This window comes from Haplochromis burtoni, unplaced genomic scaffold, assembly GCF_018398535.1.
Source record: "Haplochromis burtoni strain Fernald_Lab_line unplaced genomic scaffold, NCSU_Asbu1 Contig_182, whole genome shotgun sequence".
Lineage (NCBI taxonomy): Eukaryota > Metazoa > Chordata > Actinopteri > Cichliformes > Cichlidae > Haplochromis > Haplochromis burtoni.
This window is the reverse complement of record NW_024582543.1, coordinates 753,082-780,095: the sequence shown is the minus strand read 5'-3', so window position 1 is coordinate 780,095 and position 27,014 is coordinate 753,082. Positions and strand designations below refer to the sequence as shown.

The window sequence follows — 27,014 nt, the reverse complement described above, 5'->3', positions numbered from 1 at the left end:
GCTTGTTTCTGCCAATATAAATAAATACATACATTTTTTGAAAAAATGGCTAAAGTCACATTTTGCCGGTACTTACTCAACCGTATGAGTAAATAACTCGAAAATTGAGGAAGTATTTGGAAATTCGAGATGTTAAGTTGAAATTTTGAGAAAATAACCGGAAAATTCAGCTTAGCTACGCTTAACGGAGGCTTGTTTCCGCCATTGATTTTTTTTAAATAAATAAATAAATAAATAAATAAAAATGATGCCAGGCAGAGGTAAGTTCAAATTCGGAGTTATTATCTCAAAATGTTCTCAGCGCTTTAAGTTGGTAAGTCAAAATTTTGAGTTAACCTATAATTTCGACTGAGCTACGTTTTACGGACCCTTGTTTCTCCCAGTGGAAAAAAAAGTAGAAAATAAAAATAAAATGATGCCGGGGAGAGGTGAGTCGATATTTGGAGTTATCTAAAAAAAATTGAGTAACTCAAAGAGAAAAAAATATGACTTAACAGTTTCGAGTTATGAAATTAAAAAATTTGCAACAATAACCCCAAATTTCGAATTAACTCTGTACTTTCCTCGCACTAGAGAAAAAGGAGAAAAAAAAAACCCCCTGATTGAATAGCTTGAAATTTCAAGCTATTTAGTTAACATTTTAAGATAATAACTTTTTTTTTTTTACATTTTATCTTATTTTTCAGCGGTGGAAACAAGCTTATTAGAATTGCACGTGTAAAACTTATAAACAAGGAAATAAAAAATAAACTTTTTAAGTTAAATGTACCGTTCTTTATAGTTTAATAAAAGTGAGTAAATATACCTCCTTTTTATTGCTTGATGTTTAAAATAGATATCAGCGCTATTCGATAACAGGGGGTTTAACCAGTATTAGTATCATTTTCCCCCCCACTACTACAATAAAACCGTGTGACGTGGGGAATGTTTATTGTTGGTGAGCGCGGTTAAAAGCGTACTGACATGCCGTGACGTTGTCCAACAATGTTTTGGTTCCTGGCGGTGACGTAATACACAAAAACATGGTTCCCTTGTTTTGAACCCGTAAAGCGTGCTAAGTGTTTTCTCTCAACTTCGCCACGCACGGAGATGCATTCGCGAAACTGAGTGGCCGGAAAACAATCGTAAAAGACGATGGCTCAGGCCGCAGAGACGTGTGCTGAATCCGGACGCAGGCTGGTGTGTACCATCTGCCGTGTTAAATGTTAGCTTATGAGGCGAGACTGGCAGCGAGCTAATTAGTTAGCTAAGCTAACCCTCGCCACTGTGAGCGTTGGGATATTTGTCAAGTCACTTAAGATGTCCAAGTTTAAGTAAAACGAGGAAAAACGGCTAACTGTCGCATTTTAGAGTCTATAACTTCTTTTCTGATCGCAGTAGTTGAGCGAGCGTAGCGTAATTAAAACGAGATAAATCAATATCTGGAGCAGCGGAGTCGAGCAAACATTTTACAATCGCTTCCATAAAATATCACAAACAGCTGGCTTAGTAGTTTTTGCACTGGTTCACACATTCAAAGAAATGACTGCTGTTATAGTACTATCAAAACTTTAGCACAACCCACTGCTCCAGTTTGAAAGTCACACGTAAAATTAACGATCGGTTCCCTCACACGAGTCACAATGACCGTTCAAGGGGGGCAGAAAGTGGCCTTTTGGGGTAGAAAGAGTTCTCTCTTTCCGCGTGGCTCTGTTTTTGTCTTGTAAAACATCTCGTTTTCAATGGCAGCGCTCCATCTCCCGGACGATGTACGACGAAAACGAGGACCTGTCTGACGTGGAGGAAATTGTAAACATCAGAGGGTTCAGCGTGGAGGAAAAGGTCCTCAGTGACAGCTACAGCGCAGACTTTGTCCGGGTGATGGAGGGTAAAGGTAAAGCAGCACGGTGCATATTAGCTTTCTTATAGGTTACATGTGACTGCAGTAGTTTTCAAATAATTGCTTTGGACCTAAATGTAAAACTACTGTCTTGCAGACTTCACTTATGAGTATGTGCAAAGGGAGGGTCTAAGGATCCCTCTCATTTTTAAAGAGAAAGATCAATTAGGGATCAGGTGAGAAACCTTTCCTTTAAATGTGCAATGCCTGTGCACATGCTGTAGATTCAACCTACTTTCTATTTTATTTGTATATATATTTATGGTTTTAAGTCTTTGGGAACTAAACAACATGCATCCCTTTCCTATAAATATGCAGAATGCCAGATCCAGAATTCACAGTCAGTGAAATTAAAGGACTAGTTGGTAAGTAGACACCGATGCACACACATGCATATTTTTACCCGTGCATATACTTATTACTCTTAGCCTGTGTGCAAACACGACCAAAGTATATCTGCATCTTCTTCAGAGAATAAGGGCTTTTGCATTGTTGTAAAAAAAACAACCAAACAAACCCCAAAACAGTCTGTGATATGGTGAGGCTCCATGCTGACTTAAAAAAATGTAATGAAGTCGTGTTTCATGGTCAAATTTCCTTTTAATTTAATTTATGATGAAACATGTTCAGTCTGCACTAACTATGACTAGACATGTGGGAAGTTTCAGGATAATGAGTAGCTGTTTTAGTTTTGTCACAACAATTTGCTAATTTTATCTGATATTATAGAAATTGCTAACTTGAAAGATATAGTAGAAATGATTTATTTACTGATCTGCCTACCAACCATCCAAATCTAGTGGATGTTGCCGATGCCAAATGCTAGAAATGGACATAAAAAATAGAAGTGAACGTCAAAAAAAGTCACATTTTAATCATGCATGTTAATACATCAGTGTTGTTTTTTGTATTTTTCTTAGGAAATAAGTTATTTAGTGAGCATGCATCTGTTAGTCACTCTGCTGTATGCCTGTATCTCTGTCTGTGTCTACCTCTTGTACTATTGTGTTATGTGTGTAGGATCATCACGATAGGTTCACCCAGGGCCTCTTGCTCATATTGTGGGGTTATGTTAAAGGTCTCATCATGCTGTTTTCTGTTTGCGACTGTTTTCCAATGCAGTGCAATATAATTATGTTAAGTGTGCCCTGGAAGAAATTGAGCCAGGGTATGATTGGGGTGTAATTGCCCCATCTAGTGGTTAAATTTGGGAATTACAAATAAGAAGTACTGCTCTTGTTCATAGTAGAATATTTTGCAACAGTACAACTTCTCTGTGTATAAATATGACAAAGCATACGCCGACTCACAGACAGACTGCACTGGATTGTGTGTTGATGTTGATGCGTACGATCTCATTGGCTAAATTCATCGTATCCTGGTTGTTTTTCGCAGGCAGTCGCCGGTCTGTGGACGTTATGGATGTGAGCACTCAGAAAGGTTCTGAAATGAGCATGGCTCAGTTTGTCCGCTATTATGAGACGCCAGAGGAAGAGCGGGACAAACTGTTCAATGTCATTAGCTTGGAGTTCAGCCACACCAAGCTGGAGAACCTCATCAAGCGTCCCACAGTGGTAATCTGCCCCCGACCCTCGCTGTGTATCATACTATAAGAGGTTTGATAGAGGTCACAAATCTGGTGATAGATTCAAAGAAGAATGACAAAAATAGAAGATGATAGAACACTGTGATTGGTTGCTGAATGGTGCTGCTTTGATTGCTCTTATAGGTGGATCAAGTGGACTGGGTGGACAACATGTGGCCTCCTGGTTTGAAACAAAGCCAAACTGAAGCCACCAATATCATCTCAGAGATGAAATACCCCAAAGTGCAAAGGTATGCATTGCACTGTTGTGCTTTTGTTTTTATGAAGTTCTCTTTGGAGCTGTGTGTCAGTCTACGAGGGGTGAAAAAAAACTGTGTGTAGAGCAAGAAAATAAATACTAATAAAAAGAAAACACTTGTAGAAAATGTCTGTTTTCCTCCCATCTCTCATCCATCGCTCCATCACGGTAGAGTACTGCATACTGTCACCTCCTGTACGTGCTCCTTGTTGTTGCTAGGCAGCAGGATTTTTTCCCCCCTCCTCGCATAAGAGAAAGGTTTCTAACAACTGTGGTCTGACTGCACACACACACCTCTCAGCCAATCAGCCGTTGAAGAGTCAAAATGAATCAAAACCAGGGCTGCCTGTCTTTTTAATGTCAGCTGCCCATATTTTCTACTGTTACACTTAAACCCTGCTAATCTCCTGTATTGTTCATAGAGGTTAGGGAGATGCTGGCAGTGGTTTAGGGTGTAACAGAGTAGAATATCAAACAAGACGATTTTACTGCTGCAATTTCAGCACACTGTGCAGAAGCTAGTTTAGAATCTATTACTCAAAATAAAGCCATTTTCAAAACTGAAACATTTCAGTCATCTGTACTCTTGTATTTTTCCCTTCAGCACACTCACTGGTGTCTCCTTTGCCTAGAGGCTTCACTTTAAAATTGTTAATCTAGTATACTGTTGCATGAAGACACATCCCATGTTGTTTCTCACCTCCTGTTCTATTTAATTGGACACCAGCTTTTTGTTAGGTACACCTGTTCAACTGCTCATTAACACACAAATATCTAATCAGCCTGCTGATGTTCAAACAGGTGACATAAGTGACTTTGAACGTGGCATGGTTGTTGGTCCCAGACTCGCTGGTCATATGAAAATGTTGATTTACTGCACAGCCAACCCATCCAGGTTGCTTTGAGTTGATACGAAGGCAACAGAAGCTCAATCAACTTCTTGTTACAGCCAAGTTATGCAGAAGAGCATCTCTGAATGCATATCTTGGACTACAGCAGCAGAAGACCACACTGACATTTTTAAGATGGGGTCAGACCAACATGAAAGCATCCATCCTTCCATCCATCCATCCATCCATCCATTCATCCTGCATTGTATCAGTGGTTCAGCCATCTTCTAATGGCTGCTTCCTGCAGGATAATGTGCCAGATCACATAGCTCAAACTGATTTTCTTTTAAACATGACATTGATGTCACTGTACTCAAATGGCCTCACATCAATATGAACCAACATCTGAACTGGAATGACTGACTATTCGCTTTATAATTTCAAATAAAGTTCAGAAAAAGAAAAAAAAAAACAGGAAAAAAACCAAAAACAATATGAACCGACATCTGAGGTATGTTCCCAGCACCTTGTTGAATCTATTCCATGAAGAATTAAACCAGCTCTGAAGGCATAACGGGGTCCAGCCGAGAACTAGTGAGGTGAAACTCGTGATATAGCTGTGGAGCGTTAAATTTTTTATTATTGTTGCAGTGAAAGCTACCCTGGATATGCTCTCATTTATGATTCACTATGAACTCAGTCTTCTTTCATGCGGTGATAACACACAAGTCTTTAAATTAAAAAGCTGTGAAATAGTCAATAATGATGTCAGGATTTTTATTTTTTTTTTAATTTTGGCTTAGCCGTTTGACGGATGGTTCAACTGGCAAAATTCAAGCTTCTTTTTATTTGTGAAGGTGTTAGATTCTCTCTCAGTGGCATTCACAGTATCATCGTGTGCAAGATGTCCTTGGAAGGGCTTTCCTTTAAATGTCTCCAAGTCAGTGGGGATTCTCTTAGAGATTATACTCTTTAGCTAAATTGGCAAATCATTTGTGTCTTGGGGTTCTAATCATTCCTAAATTAATTTCTAGAGGAGAATTGCCTTATTGTGAAGTGTTTTCTACGCTGTGTCGCTCCCGAGAGTTACCTGTGTCGGTAGCATCCTGAGATTATTGCTGCCTTGTAATTAGCCATGTTGTGTTTACCACTTTTTTCTGTTTACCTATTTACTTCTTGTCTCTTAGATGATTTTCTAATTTCCTTTGTAGGTATTGTTTGATGAGCGTGAAGGGCTGCTACACAGATTTCCACATCGATTTTGGGGGAACTTCAGTTTGGTATCACGTATTCAAGGGACAGAAAGTAAGTTTATTCTTTCTTTGTAAAGCTTGGTTGCCTCTTTAGGATATACTGATCACACCTACGAAGACGTCTGCTAATATTCCTCAAAGCTTTGAATGTTGTTAACAGTTACAGACTCTAAGTAGAAATGACTGCTTCTCCTCAGGTGTTCTGGCTTGTGCCTCCAACTCCCTATAACCTTGCCCTGTATGAGGACTGGGTCCTGTCAGGCAAGCAGAGTGATGTCTTCCTGGGAGACCGAGCTGATGGATGCCAGAGAGTGGAGCTTCAACAAGGATACACCTTCTTCATCCCATCTGGTGTGTTGGCATGGTTGTCTTAAAGTAGCCAGCAGGAATAGATTAGGCTCCGTTAATGCTCAGCTTTGAATATTTGACCATTTTATAACACATTTAACTCTCTGTAATTAAGGGTGGATCCACGCTGTCTACACTCCCGTGGACACACTGGTGTTTGGAGGCAACATTCTGCACAGCTTTAACATTCCTATGCAGCTTACCATCTATGAGATAGAGAACAGGACAAAGGTAGGAGTCTATTTTCTCCAGTTTGTGGCTTAACTCTGATCTGGACTGCAATATAGTAAACTCCACGTGGGAGAAATTAATCTCTCTGAGAACCAGGGGAAGGTGAAAAGTTTACCCTTGAGAGAGACAGGAGAATAAGAGGTGTGGGCATTTGCAAAACTATTTTTTGGATAAAGTAACCCTTTCTTGGGTTCTTTCTATATTTTACTTGCGTTGTGCATTAACATCTTTGTGGCTATCTTTTTCCACTTCCTGTTAAATGTGAGCTGGTCTGCTGGGATTACAGTTGCATTACTGAGAATTCTGCATAGCCTCTGACTGTCAGAGCACAAGATACTGCTACAGATAGCAGCCGCCTCGTTCCTTATACCGGTAGTCCTTTATAGTTTGACTTACGCTTTAAGCTGTTTTTTATATGCATTAAAGCTTTTGTGGTAATGGAAGACCAACTTTGTTTTAACCTTACTTAAATGACCAATCATTGAAAGCATCCATTTGAGATTTTCATTTACTTTTTAATGGTTCTTTAATTGAATCTGTCATTTTTAATTTTTTTTTTTTTGTCATCCCTTCAGGTTCATTCCAAGTTTCGTTTCCCCTTCTATTATGAGATATGCTGGTATGTCCTGGAGAGATACCTGCATTGCCTTACCAAACGGTCCTACTTTTCTCAGGAGATCCGTAAAGAATCTATGGGTGAGTGAAAAACCTCAATTACGGCACCAAAGTAATTGCACTCTATACCTCTTTGTGACCAACAACCACCAGCAACTGCTCGCCGGCTGGTTGGGTAATACATATTTTTCCCTAGCGACATGTGGTTGCCGGGGAGGGGAAGGGGCACTGACTGGAGCCTAACCCAGCTGGTATGTCACAGGAAGTCACTTTAGATCAAACTTGAATGTTTCAGGGGTTTGGATGTGTTGTTGTTGCTTTGTTATATGTGCTAACCTACAAATTGACCCATAATTTCAGGATTACTAACAGGTGCTCCCCAAACTAGAGAAATTATTTGCTCATTGGTATGCCCGTTATCAAAACATCCATTATAGGAAATCTGCTTTCATCCCTGCAGATTTTGAGACAAAGTCAAAGACAGAAAGCCCCTCCTCTGACTCCAGGAGTCAAGACATGAACGAGGACTCGTGTGGGACTCATGTCAGAGATGAGCAGGGTGAAAAACTAGAGAGAGTTCCTCAGGATGGACCCTGCACACCTGACAATGGGAAGGGCCAACATCTCAAAGCTGTTTTATCCATCGACTCTGAGGACAGCTGTAACCCCAGCTCGGCCTCTTTAGATTTCCCTAAAACTCCTTCAGACTCTCCGAACTCAGAGCCTCAGAATAAATGGATTCATTTAACAGAGTTTGAACTGAATGGGCTAAGGACGCTGATTGAAAAGCTCGAGTCACTCCCGGAAAATAGGAAATGTATTCCAATGGGAATAGAGAACCCCCAAGCGCTGTTGGATGACTTAAAGGTAAAAAAACCAAAAAACCAAACATGTTTGCGGCATGCCTTCAGATTACTTAACAGACAGGAATCATAGTTCGGCCCTATTTTGATTTTGTTCTCTGTGCCCGTCTAGGTTGTCTTAAAGGAACATACTGATGATGACCCTAAATTAGCCATCACTGGATATCCTGTGGTGTACTGGCCTAAGAAAACCATAAAGGTAAGAAAGTGTCACCTGCAATACATCTGTTTTCCAGCAAATATAGTGTTTTTACTTAATTTTCAGGCACTTGAGAATCATTTTATGTGCTGCATACCTGTGTAGTACAAAGCTTATGCACCTTTTGCTTAAATTTGTGGTGCAAGCAACATCACTGAGTATATTTTAAATAGATATTTACCTATCAATACAGGTGTGCATATTTTATATATTTCTTTACCTATGTTATACAGGTACATATCTGGTACAGGACAATTATTAATGGCTAAGGTCCTGTCTTCCCTCACTCATCCCACCACTCACTGCACTCCTTCCCTTTAGCAGGAGATTTAACAGTTTGCATAATTTTGTCATAACGGGCTGCAGTATTGCCTAATGAAGTAAATGATGAGATATTTTTGCTCCTCTGCATAATTTGACATGTGTTTTGTTGTCATTAATGCTTTTTGGTGTGCCTTCCGAATCCAAAACAAGCCTTTAGTGTCCATAAAAACATTGTTTACTAAGAGCAGAAATTATATGGCATGTCTCACCATGTCACAGCCTTCGCGTTTTACGTTGGGGGGACTAAATATTTACAGAGATCCAGAAATATTGCCCTCGCTAGCCTTTTTGCTGTCATATGTTTTGAGTGGTGTCGAGTTCCACAAATGCGGTGTTTCGCATTTGTTCGAAACACCGCGATGCGGTTCATTTGAAATTGTGATATCGTAAGACGAAAATGGTTGTTGATGTCAGAAGGCTCGAAGTGCATTTGATGTCATGTTACCTGAGTTTCTCTAGCCGTGAGCTGAGCAGCAGACTGTGAGGTCATAATTGAGGCTTTTCATTTATTATCCAAATATAACAACAACAACAAAAAAAACATGCTCCTTAATATCAGTACAATTCTTATCTCACTCACGGTGTAACATAAGCTATCCCAAAACAAATCAAAATGTGAATAAATGGCTTTAATCAGTGTGATGGTTGCAATTTTAATTAGAAGTGTTTAAATATGCCACGGTGCTGCTCTATTTTAGTCGCTGAATATGTGTGATTAAAAATGTATCCAAACAAACACACAAGACATCGGAGCCTCAGCTGAAAGTTTAAGAATGAGATGTGCTTTACAGGAATGCATGAAAGTGAAGTTTGTATGGGTCTTACAAACCCTCAGGATCTCCCCCACCGGGCTCTCCAAAGGCCAGCTGCTGGTCGTGGGGCCTCTTTGTGTTTGCCTTTTGTAATGAGATGCCATCTGGCTCTGGCTGTGCAGAGCCTGCTCTCCTCTCCCTCTGCTACTCATCATAAATATGATAATACCTTTACTGCATTTTCTCTCCACATTGGATGGAGGCAGACTCCCCCCGAGTGCATATTCTGATTCACAGCAGCCTCCCATTGGCTCTGCGCTGCCCAGCACCCCCTCCTCTTCCTCAGTGAGTCGATCCATATTAATGAGGCAGGCTTGTATGTGTTTCCTACATCTGCTTGTGGTATTGTGGAGCTTTTGGAGCAGGAGGGAGGGCTATAGGCCTGACAGCAGTAGCAGGAGGAGGAGGAGGAGGAGACTGCAGCCATGTCAGTTTGCTGTAAGCTGGACGGTATCTGAAAACCAGCCATGGCCATGTCGCTGAGCGCCGATGATGAGGACTACGACTCAGACTCCGAGCAGGTTAGCACCCTAAAAGCCCTGCAGGCAGGCGTAAGGAGGCCGCCAGAGGAATGCTTGTGTGAGACAGAGCAGTGTGCAGCATCACAGGGCAGTGAAGTAATGGAGATACCTGAAGACAAAAGCACTGATTCAGTTTATCTTCTGTGCTTGGGCTTTGATTTTCTATTTTATTTTTTTGCCTTTGTTTTTATTTTTTTTGCTTCTTTTTTTGTGGTAGATTTGTTGTTTGTGCGTGCGTGCGTGCTTGCATTTTTATTATCAGATAAATCCAGCAATAGGAGCTTCTGTTTATGTAGCTCGAGGTTGCTATTGGTTGTGTGAAGATGCAGGAGCTGAATCTCTAACGGTTTTATTGTAAACCTATCGATTGATATCAGAATACATGTCATGGTAAACCAAAACAAAAGGGGAAGGTTTTTCTTTCAGTGTGCGTTAATGAAAAGACATAATTTTTTGTGAAAACGTTAGAAGATGGGACTTGCACGGAAATTGTTCATTCAAATATTTTCCCCCCTACACTCTTTACTCTGAACCACACCCCCCTTACATTAAGCCTGTGCCTGCATTTAGATTAAAAAAATGCTGACTGCAGATGAATGAGTCAATTCTGCTCTGCTGACAGATATTAAAAAGGCTTTTTCCCCCCTCCAAGTTTTATCCCAAAGTTCAACTATTCAAACATCTTTGGGATGTATTACGTCCACAGCAGGTTGTATAACTGTTAAATCACTGCGTTGCTCCAAAGCATAGCAGTTCAACTTCAACCTGAGCAACTTGTGAAATATCACTGCCCGATTATCTGCTTGTGCTGTGTGGTCTCAATATCTCCGATACATGCTCTGTATATATGGAGATTTTAAAACTGATTGACATTGTAATTGATCTCCATTGAAAAGTTTACTTATCTATATCCCCTTGAAGAGAAATTGTGAATACCAGGAACCATTATTGCATCAGAGCAACGTGAACGTGGTGTGTTTATGTCAGTGCAGAGTTTAGATCATCACAGTGTTCCATGTATTACTGCTGTCAGCTATCTGATTGTGAAGTTTGCCATATTGTGTGCAGTGTGTGTTCGTGTGTGTGCTGTCTTCACTGTAATGATGGGTATCTTCCTACTAGCTCAGGGCTGTGTCACTGAACATAAGGGTCTGCTCCTCATAATGTTTTCCAGCTGAATGAGCTCTGTAGTGCTAAGAAATCACTAGCGGGTCACCCGTGCTGTCCTTGTTACTGCACAAAGGGGACAAATGTGCATCCTTCTTGCTGTAAAAAGGCACACGCTACATAATACAGATTTCATTGGCTGCTTTTCCTGAAACATGCTGATGAAGGCTTAGCTGCCACCGGTGACATATTTTCTTGTCAGGAGTTCTTGGATATCATTGCACAAAAACATGAGCAGATACAGGGAGTACTTACTGAGATTTAAGGGAAGTTGGTTGTCTTTGGTGATGTTGCTGTTGCCAGCCTTTCCTGTGATTGAAAATTGTGTGTCAGAAGGATATCTGCTTTAGAGATCACCCCACTTATCTGTCTGCAGGGAGGGAGCAGAGTTGGAGGGGGAATTGGTGGAAAATATAGACTACAATCCAAAACCTGCCTCCTTGTGGTTCATGTCACAGGCATAAACAAACATGAATGGAGGCAGTGTTCCTGCACGGCCCGGTTACTTGTTGTTTCATGTGAATCTATTGCAACTTCAGCCCATCAGCTGACACTTAAAATGGCAAAAGCTGAGTTGCAGAACATCATGTGTGTTGTTTTGCTGGGTAATCTGGTCTCATTTCATTGTTTCTTCTCTTCTTAATCCCACCCCCTCCCCAACCATCCCATCCTACACACACACACACACACACACACACACACACACACACACACACACACACACACACACACACACACACACACACACACACACACCCACACACCAATATCTCCCGCTAATCCTGTCTGGTCACCACATATCTGACTGCCTATGTCAGTCAATTCTGTGGCTATTGTTGGAATAAATTATTACAATGTGCGCAAGACAGAGCCTACTTAATTTTTTTTCTTTTTTTTTTTTGTGTTAGATGGTCTCATTACAGTTCTTATTGGTTACAAGTCCGTGTGTCATAGACTGTTCTGTTAGGGAATGGGACGTGGCTGTTGCTATGCTGACACTAGGAAAATCTGCACTGCCGATGTAACTAAAGAAATCCGATCTTCATTTCCAGGAGCTGCAGTGTTTTGCACTCCTCGTTCATGTTTATTTCATTTCACACACTCCACTCTTTTTATTTTTGATTTTTTTCTTCATGTGGCACGGCTGGCAGTGTTTTGACTTGTGGTTTTCATGTTAAAAATACATTGTTGTGGTGGGGATGTGAGCCCGAGGGGGTGGGGGCAAAATATATATATATATATATGACACAAGAAAAATAATGATGCTGATCAAAGACTCCCTCATTTCAATTGGCCACTTCTGTTAAATAGAGCACATTTAATAACGCGCACGGCTGTAAATCATGGAATAATAGATCCTAGTGATCCATGTGTGAAATGTAGCCATAAGTGTAGCTCCTCTTTGAAGTAGAAACATGCAAGCAATTGAGGTGCTAAATTTGGAAGACGCCTCCAGGGATGTTTTTGATGTGTTTGTTTTCTCTCGTACTCTGAGCTATACCAGGCGTGAATAATGTGTTTATGCGCAGCATGTTTCGATCAGGTTTGTGGATATGTGTTATGTGCTGTTTTTGCGTATATAAATGCAGGTGTTTTTTTTCCTTTTTGCTTTCGTCTGCGCCTGGAAATCTTGACCCAGAGATGGGGGGGAAACAAAGAAGAGTCCAGGCAGTACTTTAGACGTCAGCTGTAGCACCAACCGCAGCTGGATTTAATAGCCTCTTTTTTTGTTTTTTTTTGTTTTTTTTTGTTTTTATGTAACATGATTGTAAGTGTGCTCTAAAAGGGCCGCTCGACTGCAGAGCTTCATTATTAGAATGTAGATAATCAGTCATCAGAATGATGATAAACATGTACAGCGGTTTGTTATTAACAATGCAAACCAAAGGTAGTGAAAGCTAATGATGCGAGTACTTTGCCAATGACATCCTAATTGTTATATTAATTAACTGCGCTGCGCTGCATCCCGCTGCGTGCTTAACATGTACTTGGTGAATATTTTGAACATTCACTCTTTGCCAACACATGACTCTATCTGACCTTTAAGTGCATACTTGTTGGCTTATCGTTACTGATGCACCGCACTTTGTCCTTCTCACCGTTTTGTCTTTCTTGGGGCGATCGTGGCCCAAGAGTTGGCAGTTCGTCTTGTAATCGGAAGGTTGCCGGTTTGAGCTCCGGCTCCGACAGTCTCGGTCGTTGTGTCCTTGGGCAAGACACTTCACCCGTTGCCTACTGGTGGTGGTCAGAGGGCCCGGTGGCGCCAGTGTCCGGCAGCCTCGCCTCCGTCAGTGCGCCCCAGGGTGGCTGTGGCTACAATGTAGCTTGCCATCACCTGTGTTTGAATGTGTGTGTGAATGGGTGAATGACTGAATGTAGTGTAAAGCGCTTTGGGGTCCTTAGGGACTAAGTAAAGCGCTATACAAATACAGGCCATTTACCATTTCTTTTTTCCTTTTTCTTTTTTTTTCCTTAGCCCCGGCCTCCCAACCGGCCAAAACCTAAGATGGCAGCATCTCCCGCATCAGCGGTCAAGCTGTCGGCCAGCCGGGGTACATCTGGAGCCAGGAGGAGACGGACACGCTGTCGGAAATGCGAGGCGTGTCTGCGGACGGAGTGCGGAGAGTGTCACTTTTGCAAAGACATGAAGAAGTTCGGCGGGCCGGGACGCATGAAGCAGTCCTGCATCATGAGGCAGTGCATTGCTGTAAGTATGATGTGTGTGAGTGAACTTTTGTGTGGTGTAGTCATCAGTGTGGGCAGCACGGTGGTTAGCAGTGTTGGGTCGCAGCAAGAAGGTCCTCAGTTCGACTCCACCATCTGGCCGGGGCCTTTCTGTTTGCATGTTTTCTCTGGGTACTCTGGCTTCCTCCTATAGTACAAAGACATGCAGTTAGTGGGGTTAGGTTAAATGGTGATTCTAAATTGCCCGTAGGTGTGAATGTGAGTGTGAATGGTTGCCTCTCTTACTGTTTTAGCCCTGTGCAGGATTGGTGACCTGTCCAGGCTGTACCTTGCCGTATGGTAGCTGGGATAGGCTCCAAGCCCCCTGTGATCCTGAAAAGGATAAGCAGAAGAGGATGGATGGATGTACTCCTAAGTGTGCCTGATTTAGGCTTCTGCAGGAAATTTACTTATGACCTATCTTAGCCCTACGCCGTGACCTGACATGTAGTTAAATTTCTCGGGAGATAGATGTCAGGGTACGTGGAAGGTTATGCCGCAGGGTTAAAAGAGGGTAGATTTCCTGCTGAAGTATAGTTCGGGCATTAATTTTGACAGCAATTTCGATGTAGTTGTAGTCTGTTGACTAAAAGGTCATTTAGTTTTAGTCATAAGTTAGGCATCTAAATTCTTATAGTTTTATTAGACTAAATATCATTATAGTAGGCTAAATCTGAAGCTCATTCAGTTGATTAAAATATAAAGTGTAAATGTTGGGCTGTGAGGGTTCGCTCAGCACGGTTTACAAAGCTTCTCATCTTTGAGATCAAATGTGAAGAGCTTCCACATATCTGCTCTTTTCTTGTTCCGAAGCGTTGACATGTTGTCGCGTTTTCGTTAGAAACAGGAAGCATGGATGCTAGCTGAATCCTTCCTTACACAATTACAAGGAGATTACTTCTCATTGGATCACTTCCGACTTGTCCCGCCTTTCATCACAGCTTCATTATTTCTGATTGGATCTCATCTGTCCTGAGTACTTTCAACTTGTTTTGATTTGTTGTTGATTTATTCCGTTATTATCTTAATTTCATCAGGAAAAAAAGAATCTTTGAGGAAAAGTATTGGTTAACGAATTAACATTGGTTCTTGTGCTCATTGGAGAACGCACAAACAAATCGTGGTATGCTTGTTGGCTACAGGGGAACAAGCATCATAAATAGCACACATTAATGTAAGAAAAATAGAATAAAATTGGGAGAGCTGATTCCTTTCCATCACAAAAGTTCACCAAACTCATACCAGTAGAGCAGCTGTATTCACTGCTTCAAATATAGGAATCCAACAAGCAGCTCTTTCCAATTGAAAGTAATTCTCATCAGATATAGTCACTGATGCTGCTCGAAGCTCGACAACAAGTGATAATGATTGGCCTCCTGGGAGCCACATGCCTCCAGCACCTTGAAGAGCCTGAGCAGGCGTCTGCACAGCTGTGGTGACATATCTACTAGGACTCTCCACGAGTTTCATATACTTATATTCAAAATTGTTAGTTTCACATTTCCATTTCTGTTTTATATAAACGGTACTCACTGTTTTAACTTCCTGAAGTCCCTGATTGGTAACAAATTCAAAGCCTTTGGTGAAATAAGGAGGTACACCCAGTGGGTGATTCACTTAGCTTTGGATGAATACTGAAAATGAATGGAAACGCCTACATAAGCTATCTAAAACTTACTGTATCTTCTTTGTTTGATGATGAAGTTATTTAAATGTAAGTCTCTTGCATATTGGTGTCACTATCAGTGAAGAAGTCAAACCTTCTCGACAAGAAATAATTCAAGTATTTAACCTCTGATCAAACGACAGCTTGGTTTCTCTACAGATTAAACAAACAACTTCTAATGCCTCAGTGAGCTTTAAAGTACTTACAGAGCTAGGATAGCTGTTTGTTGTATCTATTGTTAGCTAAACTAAAAGTCTCAGTCACAATCACTTTATTGTCCTTGAGTGCATCTGTAGTGACATAGACCAGTGTTATCCTTTCACTCAGCAGCTGGTTCTGCTTAGCTTTATGTCCCTCGACTGTGGACCCAAGGCGTCTGCACATTAGGTTAAAGCAGAGGTGGTTCCTTTAGTCAACTTCCTTGATACTGTTTCATATTCCTGCACCAATTGAAGGGTGTTCCTCCCTCCCTAGGCAATATTTTCTGTGTAGATTCTCAGTCATCCAGGTCATGGTAGTCTTAAGCATTGAAGGAAACTGCAGTTCCTTTTAGGTTTGTGAAGGTGTTTCACGAAGCCTCTCGAGTGTGGTGAGTTCTCAGAACTGATTGAAGAGTTTCAGATGTTGGTACCACATTTAAGACAATTCTTGAGATCCTTTTCCAGGTGCTTCAGCTGTCATTCACACATTTATGTGACCTTAAACATAAAGATCCCAGGATTAGATACCACTTGATGAAGAGGTGAAACATCCTCATGAATCTATAGAAAGAAGTCCAGTTGTCTTTGACTCAAATGCTAGACCGAATGGCTCATGACCTCAATGACTGAGAAACTGAGAAACTCATAAGCCTGGCTTTCTTATAATTATTATAATTATTATAAGAAAATAGTAATTATATTATTATATAATTATAACTATAATTTATTATGTTTGGTTCTGGAGTAGCTGCCTGAATGTTTTTTTTTTTAGTTGCTGTTTGTTGTAGCTGTGTAATAAAAAAGAATGCAAGTAGCAGTATCAGATATTACCTGTTACAGTAGCATTTATATAGACGCACGGAGAAAGTGATAATGGCCTGGTCTAAATGTTTCAGTACCAAGGACAGAGACTTGTAGAGAGGCTGAGTTTGATTATTTCTGCCTTTTATATGATGAGAAGGACTGTGTTTTAATGTTTAATCATGCTAGTTAAAAGATAGCGAGAGCTGTCGGGTCTTGGGCTTTTTAGCCACCGTGACTCGTGTTTAAATAATGCAAAACATGCTTAACTCGCCCTTCATATTAACTTACTCTAACACAGATAGAGAGCAGTCATCAGAGCCAGCGATTACACACAGTTCATCAAGAGCCACTCTGTTGCTTTAGCCCATTTATTAGTTGGCTAATGTTGTTGTAAATCTGTTTGGAAGCTCACGGTAAATGATGAACTAGCTGTTAGGGCTATAACACTCTGGATTCATATGGAATATAAATGAATGAATAAATCAGGTCATTTTTTTTAAAGTTATGGGGGCAAACTTGAGCTGTCAGGCTTTTAGATCACAATTAACGGTAGCTTATACAACTCTATAAACCAGCTACTGTCTTAGCAATTAGTGAAGTCAATCTTCCATCAATATTACATTATTATTACTTTGAGGTTGCTGTGGCTCAGAGGAGATAGAGGAAGCTGGGAGCTGAAGCAAATGGCTTGATGTTGTGCGTTTGGTCCATGTGATCTTTGGGAACTGAACTCCAGATCGCCTCCAGTGAGTGATTTGTGTGTGTCTATGATGGAGAAAGTATTGGATGTATAGAATAAAACGATCTGTCTGTACGTGTGTGTAAATGGGCGACTGTTGCTTGTAGTGTAAAGTGCTTTGAGTGGTCGATAAGACGAGAAAAGAGCTATATAAATGCCAGTCAATTTACATTTTTCCATCACTCAGATTGGATTTAAAATTTTCTGGGTCCTTAGTTGAGTCATATGAGGAGTAGGCTGTTGAAAGCCATGGCAGCAAATAGTTCCAGCTCTGCTTTGTTTCACCCTTCTGAAAAAGTGTGGGTTAAATTTTGTTGTGACAAAGAATTGCTTAAAAAGACGAGTGAGCTGATGCAGAGCCTTTATCTTCTGCACTGTCTTTTCTTTGTTGTTTTTTTCTCCCTCCTCCAGCCCGTCCTACCCCACACAGCAGTGTGTCTCGTCTGTGGCGAGGCAGGCAAGGAGGACACCGTGGAGGATGAGGAAGAGAAGTTTAACCTTATGCTCATGGAGTGTTCCATCTGTAACGAGATCGTTCACCCTAACTGTCTCAAGGTGAAGACCTGAGTGTCATTCAGCTGTTGAATAATTGCTCGTTTCATGTCAAACGCTGTTTAATAGCCAGTGTGTTTCTTGTTATTCAGATTAAAGATTCAAATGGAGTAGTCAATGATGAGCTGCCAAACTGCTGGGAGTGCCCAAAATGTAACCATGCTGGGAAAACTGGAAAAGTAAGCATCAGTATGGACTTTATTCTGTGTGTGTGTGTGTGTGTGTGTGTGTGTGTGTGTGTGTGTGTGTGTGTGTGTGTGTGTGTGTGTGATGCATTTGTTAAACAGCCGAGTTTTAGTTAAGAATCTAAGAACCAGAAAAATAAAGTTGTGCTCTCTTTTTTCCTAACCTTTTGGCCTCAAAGCAAAAAAGAGGCCCAGGGTTTAAGTATGCATCCAACCTTCCTGGCTCGCTGCTCAAAGAACCGAGGTTAAACCGAGATTCAAAGGAAGAGCCAGACCTACCCATGGTGGCGCCAACACCTATTGCTGCCTTGACTACCACTTCTGCTGTGAAGAGGAAGGTGGAACGGGATGTAATCGCAAAGAAAAATGACGAGGAGCCTCCTAAAAAACGCCCCCCCTTGCTTTCTCTAGATGGTATGCCCCGGCCGAGATTGGAGGACAATCCTCTTAGGAAAAAGAGGAAACTTTTTGACACAAATGATGAGCCTAGCTTTGTTAAAAAGAAGGTAAGACTCATGTCTCTTTGTAAAGTTTTTTTATTTAGGCTTTTTAAAAATATATTTAAAATAGTTTTTTAATGTTGTCGGAAATGTTACAAACGGTGAAGATGCAGAAAACCAAAAATGGAAGAATATAACTATTCTTGAACCACCCTTCATTTCTTTATACTTTGCTTCTAAGAAGTCAGACTGTCTTTTTTTTTTTTTAAGTGATCTTGAACAATAGTTCACCTGGCTTTGTTACAGCCCTCCAAAGTTTTTCTGTGGACATTGGCTGCTTTTTCGCTCATTTTCAGAGCAGTCTTTGTATCTGACCATTTTCAAATCAGTGTTTTTTCAATGCCAGGTAAGCTGCTTAACGGTGATCTATGAATCCTTAAGGTTAAAAAAAAAGACACCTACCAATGCCGTGTCTATATGTAATAGACAATACAGACGAAAACCATTTTAAATTGTATATTTTGGCACTTTGTTACTAGCGGGCTGTTTCTAAAACATGTAATCTGTTCCCATTTATTTTGGTGAATCTATGAAAAATGCCAAAGAAAACACAGTTTGATAAAAATAAAGTAGTAATTATGTCGTTACCCAGAAGGTGATTTCCAAAGAGCAACTAGCTGAAAACCATGTGCCTTATGCATTCACAGCATAGTGCATACTGTGCAATATGTCCTTAAAACATTTGAGGAAGCTGGACAAAAAGAAGGCGTGACATGCCTAAAACAAAAGTCATGTCCTCAAGAAATTGGAAAACATTTAGCAAAGATTTGACACATTGCATAGCATCTGAGCTATCAGTTGATCCATCTACTTTTCACTGATGCCTCAGAAAGGGTCTTAGTTGAAGGTTGGCTGTCAAGAAGCCATTCTTATAGAAGGGAAACAGACTGAGGTATGACAAACTACACAAGTTCTGGACTGAAAATCAGTGACCACGGGCCTTATGCAGTGATAAAGTTTTTAGTTTTAGTTAATTGTTATCAATATACAATATTTCAAGATTCATGTTGTCAATACAGCAGTATAAACAGTATACAGTGTACCGAAATTCTGTTTCACCCCAAGCCCCCATGGTGCATTTATAACTATATAAAAGATATATCTCCAAGAGATATAAAACTAGAAATTACAAATAAATAACATGCTAAATTTTGGTAAAATTAAGGGATACAAAGGTAACAATTACTAACTATACAATACTATACAATACTATAATGATAACTATACAACTACACTATACAACTATACACATGGAGGAGGTGAGGAGAGATACAACAGTGAGTGTCTACAGCAGTTTGTAAAGCATGGTGGAGGCTCTGTCATGGTTTAAGGCTGCATTTCAGCCAGTGGTGTTGGAATTATGAAAGCAGAAAATTACAGTCAGATTTTGATCCACCATGCAATCCCATGTAGAAAGCACGCAGTAAAAGCATACCAGGATGGAAAACACGGAGTGCAACTCTATCAGTCATGGATGGGCCTCCTCAGAAGAGAACGAAGGCCAGCCGACATCCAAAAAAGAGCTTTGAATGTCCTTCAAGAAGCCTGGAGAACTATTCCTAAAGACCTGAAGAAATGACAAGAAAGCTGCCTAAGAGAGTTCAGGCTGTGTTTGAGAATAAAGGTGGTCATTTTCCAGTGAAAATTAAATAAATGAGGCTCAAGACTTTTGCAGAGTATGATATTTTTTTTGTCAACTTTGGTTTTAGATGTTGCATAAAATGCAGACAGGCACTAAAGTTTTCAAATATTTGTCTGCAGATGTTTAATTAAAAACTCGAATATATTTAAAATATGTCAAAGAAACAAGAACTTAATTGAAAGTCCTGATCTTTATGTGGAAAAGCTGATAATTCTGTCTGCTTTCAAAACATAATTACGCTCCCTCTTTTCTTTCTTAGAAGAAGCTTTCAAAACCGGATGACTCATTTACTTCGAAGCTGCTTCAGCATATTAAGAGAGAGAATGATCACGGTGATGAAGAAGACGACCAGGAGGATCATGAAGAAGATGGGCTGTCCTTGGAGAGGATGCATTTAAGGGAGAAAAATGAGTATGACGACGAGGACCAAGATGGGGACGCTGAGGAAGAGGTGACGGTGAAAAAAGAGAGGGACAATAATGCAGAGGACAAAGCTAAGGTCCTTCTAAGCCCGCTGCTGAGAACGTCTGCAGCCAGAGAAAGTGACCAGACATCCTCTAACTCTCCCAGAGCGGGACCAAGCGGTGAGTCGGGAGAAGCCCAAGAGAGAAGCTCTGCTCAGCTTAAAGCACGACATCAGCGTAAGCGGCTCCCCAACAAGGAGGCGAGCAAAGAGTTCTGCCAGGAGACTCCGAAGATAGAAGACTGTCTGAGCAGCCAGAAGCTGGGCTCAGTGAAGAAGGAGGAGGACAGCCCAGCCAACCTCAATCGTCGACCACTTAAGACCGAAGACTCCCTGACCAATCAGAACCGAAAACCACTAAAAACTGAGGACCCACCTGCCAATCCGAGTCGTAAAGCCCTTAAAATGGAAGAAGGCGTAAACAATCAAAACAGACTGCCGCTGAAAACAGAAGACAGCTTGACCAATCAGAATCAAAGGCCAGTGAAATCTGAGCCCGAGAGTGAAGTGGACGAACAGAAGCCCAGGTGGCCTCTTAATAATGGCAGCAGCGACTTGGGCGACTGGCTGCGACACCGGGGGCGGGAGATGAACGGGATGCCGCGTGGCTACTCGCCGCTCAGTTGGAACAGAAACACACCGATCGCACCAATATGCCATCGACCGCTTCCCTGCCGGTCGCCACCGAAGTGTATCCAAATGGAGCGCCACGTGATCCGGCCCCCTCCCATCAGCCCCCCGCCCGACAGACTGCCCCTGAACGACGGCGAAGCGCATGTGATGCAGCGAGAGACCTGGATGATGGTGTTCGGTCACCTCAGTCACAGAGATCTCTGCGTCTGCATGCGTGTCTGCCGGACCTGGAACAGATGGTGAGTAGAAAGATGGTGGAGATGAAAAACGTGCCTTCTGCACTTCATCACACAGCAGTCCAGCGAAAACGTCCGCTGTCTCTCTCATCAGGTGCTGTGACAAAAGGCTTTGGAAGCACATCAATCTGAACCGCTGCAAGTCCATCACTCCCCTGATGCTGAGCGGGATCATCCGCAGACAGCCGGTAGCCCTAGACCTCAGTTGGACCAACATTTCCAAGAAGCAGCTCAGCTGGCTCATCAACAGACTTCCAGGTAAGTAAATCCACCCATCTACACAGGTGTGTTTGTGTCTGTATGAAACAGCCTTAGTGACATGTACAGGTAATGATGAAGGATTTTATGTGGCAGTTTTGTGTATTTATCTGTTTATTAACACCGGAAACAGACAACCAAAACAGTTTTACCACCCTTTGGCCATAATTGTGGCAAATAAACCAGATATACGGCAATATCATGTAATCTTTTTTTGTTTTTGGGGGGGGGTCAGCACGTTTGTCTCACTGCAAAACCAAATGTAGTGAGCTCATCATGTTACAGAGCCCCCTAATGGTCACATATGGGAAAAAATATTTTCAAACTACTTTTGGGAATCATTCAGAATCATTTTTCCTTTTCTCTTGAGGCTTATGCTGTACTGTTAGAGGATATTTGCAGTCTATTGAAAGGATGTTTCAACAGGCAGAGTGGCCGCAGTGTGGAGCTAATGCCTGTTAGCTCTGCTGCAGCTGCTCTGCCTGGTTGTGGAGGTAAATGTGGTTATGGTTTGGAGTTTATGGCTGATTCTGTGGTAATAAAATTATTTAGATCTTTGGTCCTTATATAGCTCACGTGTTAGTATGTGTTAGCATTCCAAGAGTTCAGAAATACTGCAACATAAATGTAATGCAACCAGTGCATGTAGTTGGTGTTAAACCTTTCCAGACACAGCCCAAATCGCAGCCACAGTCGTCGCTGCAGCTCATCTCATAAGGTTTCTGGAAGAGTGGTGTGAACAGGTTTTACTTACACCTGTGTAGCCACGAGGGTGCATTGATTCACCCTGTGGTCATTGCCAGCAGCTGTATACATTATAATGTATAATACTGTATCGGAGTGGATGGTGTGTCACTGTTCAATCTTCCAGAGAATTTCTAATTCAAATCCATTTATTATGTGCGTTTTGGGGGGGGGGAGTATTTGATTAAATGTAATTTTTCTGTGCTGACATTTGTAGAGGATGTTTTTTTTTCTTTGCTACACCAAGAATACTGCATCTGAGACAGAAAACGAAGAAGCAGATGCCAATTATTGCATTTGTCCACATGAAATCAAACAGCAAACCAAACTTTAAGAACTGTCTATAACAAGGTTTTTTGTGTCCTTGCAGGTCTGCGTGTGCTGCTTCTCTCTGGATGCTCATGGGTAGCCGTCTCTGCTCTCTGCACCTCCAGCTGTCCTCTCCTGCGAACTCTGGATGTTCAGTGGGTCGAGGGACTGAAAGACGCTCAGATGAGAGACTTGCTGTCGCCTCCCACAGATAATAGGCCAGGTACCAACCGTTTTTCTGTCACAGAACACCAGGACAACATTATTGACTGAGTGAGAGAGCTTGATTACAGAGGGGGGGAAAGGAGATTGTTGGTATAGTGACTCTGTCTGTGTTTTCTTTTCTGAATCACTATACTTCAAGTCACTCCGTTTCACAATGGTAGAATACAAATTCATCTAAAGACAAGCTCAGATGAAGTTTATGTACTAAACTAAATATCTTTGAGAGCTGTTTTCACACATGCCCTTCCCCTGAATTTATCTCAACCTGTTAAAACTGTTTTTAAAAAGCCTCCACAGTCAAATGGCAGTTATATCACATGCATAGAGTCCTGTGAAAGCCAAATACACTGTTACAGCTTTCATAGGGATTAAGAAGGTCAGTAGCAGCCAGGTGCTGCTAAAAAAAAGCACTTGATTAAGTGATTATCAGCAAGTGTGAGCACCTCAGTGGCAAAATGGATGTCCCAGTAAATTCTCCCCAAAGTCAGACTGTGCAATGTGCAGAAAAACACAAGAGCTACATCTCAGAGTCTACAAGTCTCTGTTAGCATTTTGCAAGTCAAAGCTCGTGACGGCAAAATTGGAAAAAAGACTGAACAAGTATGACTTCTTTGAAAGGGTTGCCAGGGGAACGTATCTTCTCTCTAAAAAAGAGGCTTAGGTTTGCATCTGCACAAACCACAAGACTTTGAGACCAAAGTGGAGGTGTTTGGCCATAATAGATAGGAGAAGTAGATTGATTGGTGCATAGATTAACTGATTGATCCTAAAAGGTAAATTATTGTGTTACAGCATTAAGAATAACAATAGTACCGTGTACTGTAGATAAATAACAAAGTTAAAATGTTTCAGGTGCACAGTGAAGGGCCTTTACTGTGTGATGGGTGTGTGCAAAATCTGCATACAACAGTGACTTTGAAACCCCCCTCCCCCCCAATAAAAATAAAAATGAGGCAAAGTTAAAGAAGAGTAAAAATTAAGACTGAGATTGAGCAAGAGTAGTGTAAATTGCATTTATCATAAATAATGTGTACACAATAAATACTGCCTCGGGCAGGATTTTAAACATACTTTACTCTCCCTGCTCAGTGGTTCTTAGTTTGTCTGATTTCTTACTGAACCCATGTGAAGACAGAGCAATTCATTGTTTGACTTTAAAGTGGTCCTGCAGGGTCTGTCCAGGCAGCATCCTGACCTAAACTAAATTGAGACCTTTGAGTAGTATCAGAAATGAATGAAAAGAGCTCTGTGTCAACAAATTCTGATAACTGACCAAAATAAAACATCAAATTAATCAGTCTATCAATAATTGGCCACTTCCTTACCTGGTCTGTAACTCAGACCGAGAGCCAACCCACTGGTTCCTGTTGAAGACCTGCATACATTTAAAAAGTCTGGCCTCTCCAATTTAGCAAATTGCTGTAATTGGTGTATTTTCTGTTGAATGCAGAATTATCAGCCATGAATGAATGCAAAATTGGAGTCTTGGCTAAAGCAGCCATGTTGTAGGAACATGTCACCCAGATGTGCGATGTGTGCCTTTAATGTTGTTTGTAGACAACAATGCAGCTTTGTGGCAGAGAGATGATGTTATGTCAGGCTTTAGATCCAGAGACAGCAGTTGTTAGTAGGATTACTTCACTGTTGGGGGATTTGTTTCTTTTCCATGCTCATTAACTATATACCATGAATCATCTCTCTTTACTTAATCCCTCTGGTAATCTCCTCCCCTGTGTTTTTACACATTTTGTAGGTCAGTTGGACAACAGGAGTAAACTGCGTAACATAGAGGACCTGCGTCTGGCAGGGTTGGACATCACCGACACATCTCTGCGCCTCATCATTCGTTACATGCCCCTCTTATCTAAGCTGGACCTCAGCTACTGCAACCACGTTACTGACCAGTCGGTTAACATCCTGACTGCTGCGGGGACAACCACCAGAGACTCACTCACTGACATCAATCTGTCAGGTATGAGTCTGTCTTTGTAGGCTCTAAATCTGCCTGGATTAGACTCATTGCACTGACTTGTGGCTGAAATCAAAATGTATTAGACCTGAATACTGAATTATCACCTCTGTCCCCTTTAGATAATCCCAGTGAATGTATAAAACAGCTTGATATTTAACCCCATTAGCAACACCATGCTTTAGAAAACTTAGGTCCAATATTAATAAATAATGCAGTTATAGTACTGTGCAAATAACTCCCATCACCCCTCATTCCTTTATATGTTGCTGGGAAAATTGAAATTAGGTGCAGAAGTTTATTAAAAATTGTGCAAATATACACTGAAGTACAGCATATACGGCAAAAACAGTTTGTGCAGTTTTAATGAGATTAAAAGTCAATATTCGGTCTTTATTCTTTAACATAGCCTGAACTCTCTTAGGGTTAGGCTTCTTGAAGGACATTCAAAGCTCTACTTTGGATGTCGGCTGCCTTTTGTTCTGCTCTCTGTCAGGATGATCCCACACTACTTCAGTAATGCTGAGGTCTGGGCTCTGAGGAGGCTGATCCATGACTGATGGTGTTTTCGTCATGTGTTTGTCTATCCAGGTATGCTTTTACTGTATTAGCAGTGCATCATGTTGAAAAATGAAGCCGCTGCCAATCAGATGCTTTCCAGATGGTATTACATGGTGAATGAAAATCTGACGGTACTTTCCTGCGTTCATAATTCCATTAATTTTGACAAGATCCACAATACCAGATGGCTGTAGACACTCACTGTTGTATCTCCATACAAACGAACGATGATGATAATTGATGATTTCAAATCCTTAAGAGTGGCGTCTTGACAGCCAGCCATCCACTGAGACTGATTCTGACTTGATGTTTGTAGACCGCAAAGTAGGCTTCAGTGAACAGTAGATGGATCAACTGAGGGGCAGGTGCATGTCTCAGGTCCTGTGTTCAGTCTTTGGATGTTTTTCTAGTTCTTCAGGACCCAGCTTTCAGATACTGTTTATCGGTTGTAGATAGATTTTTGTAGCCCTGCCACTTCTTCTTTGGTCCTGTGCTTGTTTAGTTTTGCATTGCGCACCAGGCAGAGCTGACTGGCTACTAGTAATGTTTTTTTAATTTCTTTTTTGCCAAGCTTTCTGTTATGTGTTGACACAACACTGGTTTATCCCTAGATTTAGGTACCTTTTTGGTTCTTAAATGATTCATAGGTCAGTCTTAAGTGGCTTTGGCTTAACAAACAAACAGACAAACAAAAACATTACTCTGATAATGTCAGGTACAAGGACTGGACTGAAAAATAGTGAAAAGCAGCCAGTGTGTAAGAAAAATTGCCTTCACAAAGCCTATTGCTTAAGATCGCATGAAGAAATTCCTAGAAAATCTGGCTCCTTGGATCCAAAGCATAAAGAAATGAGGGGTGAGTCAAGACTTTTGCACAGTACTGTAATTTTGGAGAGGAAATCTTGTTCAGTGGCCTGTGCAGAACTGATAAAAATAACTCAATACTTTTCCTCCAAGAATATTATCAAATGTTTAACGCAGTAAATCAAAGGGCCATTTTAGAAACCTCACCATACTGAGACCGTTTGAGCTCCTGTCCCAAAAGGCTGATTAATCCATGCGTGTGCAGAGTCTGTTTCAGCGCAGGTGACCTGTTATACACCATTTAATTTTTTTTCCAACCCAATTTCTCCCTGCAGTCTGTAACAGGGTCACAGACCAGTCGCTGACCTATTTCAAGCGCTGTGGAAGCATTTGCCATATCGACCTGCGATACTGCAAACAGGTGACCAAGGAAGGATGTGACCAGTTCATCGCCGAAATGTCCGTCAGTGTGCAGTTTGAACTCATTGAGGATAAACTGCTGCAGAAGATCAGTTAGGCACACGGACAACTCTGGTGTGATTTTTTTATTTTTTTCACAAGTAGTAAAAGTGCCGTCCACATGGAGGCAGCAGAAGACTGCTTACTTGTGTGTGAAAGAGCGTGAAGGACTCCTGTAAAACTGATATAAAGGGAGTTTGCGCTGCTAAGCAAGAATGTAAAAATGGTCCTGTAATGGATATATGTATGTATATATATATATATATATATATATAGTTTTTGTTGTCACACCTGTTTATACGTTATTTATTCTTTATATTGATTGTTTTATGTATTGTATCCTGGTTATCTTTTTGGTGTTTATAGACTATTTTTTGTTTCAATGCAAAGTTTATTGCATTATAGAAGAATATTTTTGTATCAGAAAGTGTTTCATACATTTATGTGCAGTATTA

At 41.1% G+C, this 27,014-nt stretch overlaps 1 protein-coding gene across 4 annotated transcripts; it reads left to right on the top strand.

Moving 5' to 3' along the window:
* Positions 1-342: 342 nt before the first annotated feature.
* LOC102301166 (lysine-specific demethylase 2B) lies at positions 343-26,801 on the top strand. 4 transcript variants are annotated; one of them, XM_005934647.3, is made up of 21 exons: positions 343-1,179; positions 1,729-1,873; positions 1,977-2,055; positions 2,198-2,244; positions 3,275-3,453; positions 3,609-3,715; positions 5,765-5,858; positions 6,004-6,157; positions 6,270-6,385; positions 6,961-7,081; positions 7,461-7,867; positions 7,976-8,062; positions 13,363-13,593; positions 17,431-17,574; positions 17,664-17,750; positions 17,936-18,262; positions 20,158-21,233; positions 21,325-21,488; positions 22,603-22,764; positions 24,520-24,738; positions 26,436-26,801. In XM_005934647.3, the coding sequence occupies exons 1-21, from the start codon at positions 1,135-1,137 to the stop codon at positions 26,615-26,617; spliced, it is 4,173 nt and encodes a 1,390-aa protein (XP_005934709.1). In that variant the 5' UTR covers positions 343-1,134; the 3' UTR covers positions 26,618-26,801. The 4 variants fall into 4 exon arrangements, with proteins under 4 accessions (XP_005934709.1, XP_014193049.1, XP_042081699.1 ...); XM_014337563.2 differs by having other exon boundaries at positions 17,927-18,262; XM_042225765.1 differs by lacking the exons at positions 343-1,179; positions 1,977-2,055 and having other exon boundaries at positions 1,769-1,873; positions 17,927-18,262.
* The last annotated feature ends 213 nt before the right edge of the window (positions 26,802-27,014 follow it).

Excerpts from the sequence above, each read along its gene's own strand:
- LOC102301166 (XM_014337563.2), top strand. The coding sequence starts at position 1,135 with ATGGCTCAGGCCGCAGAGACGTGTGCTGAATCCGGACGCAGGCTG. Across the intron at positions 2,245-3,274 it reads TGAAATTAAAGGACTAGTTG|GCAGTCGCCGGTCTGTGGAC; the intron begins GTAAGTAGACAC and ends TGTTTTTCGCAG. Across the intron at positions 18,263-20,157 it reads CTAGCTTTGTTAAAAAGAAG|AAGAAGCTTTCAAAACCGGA; the intron begins GTAAGACTCATG and ends TTTCTTTCTTAG.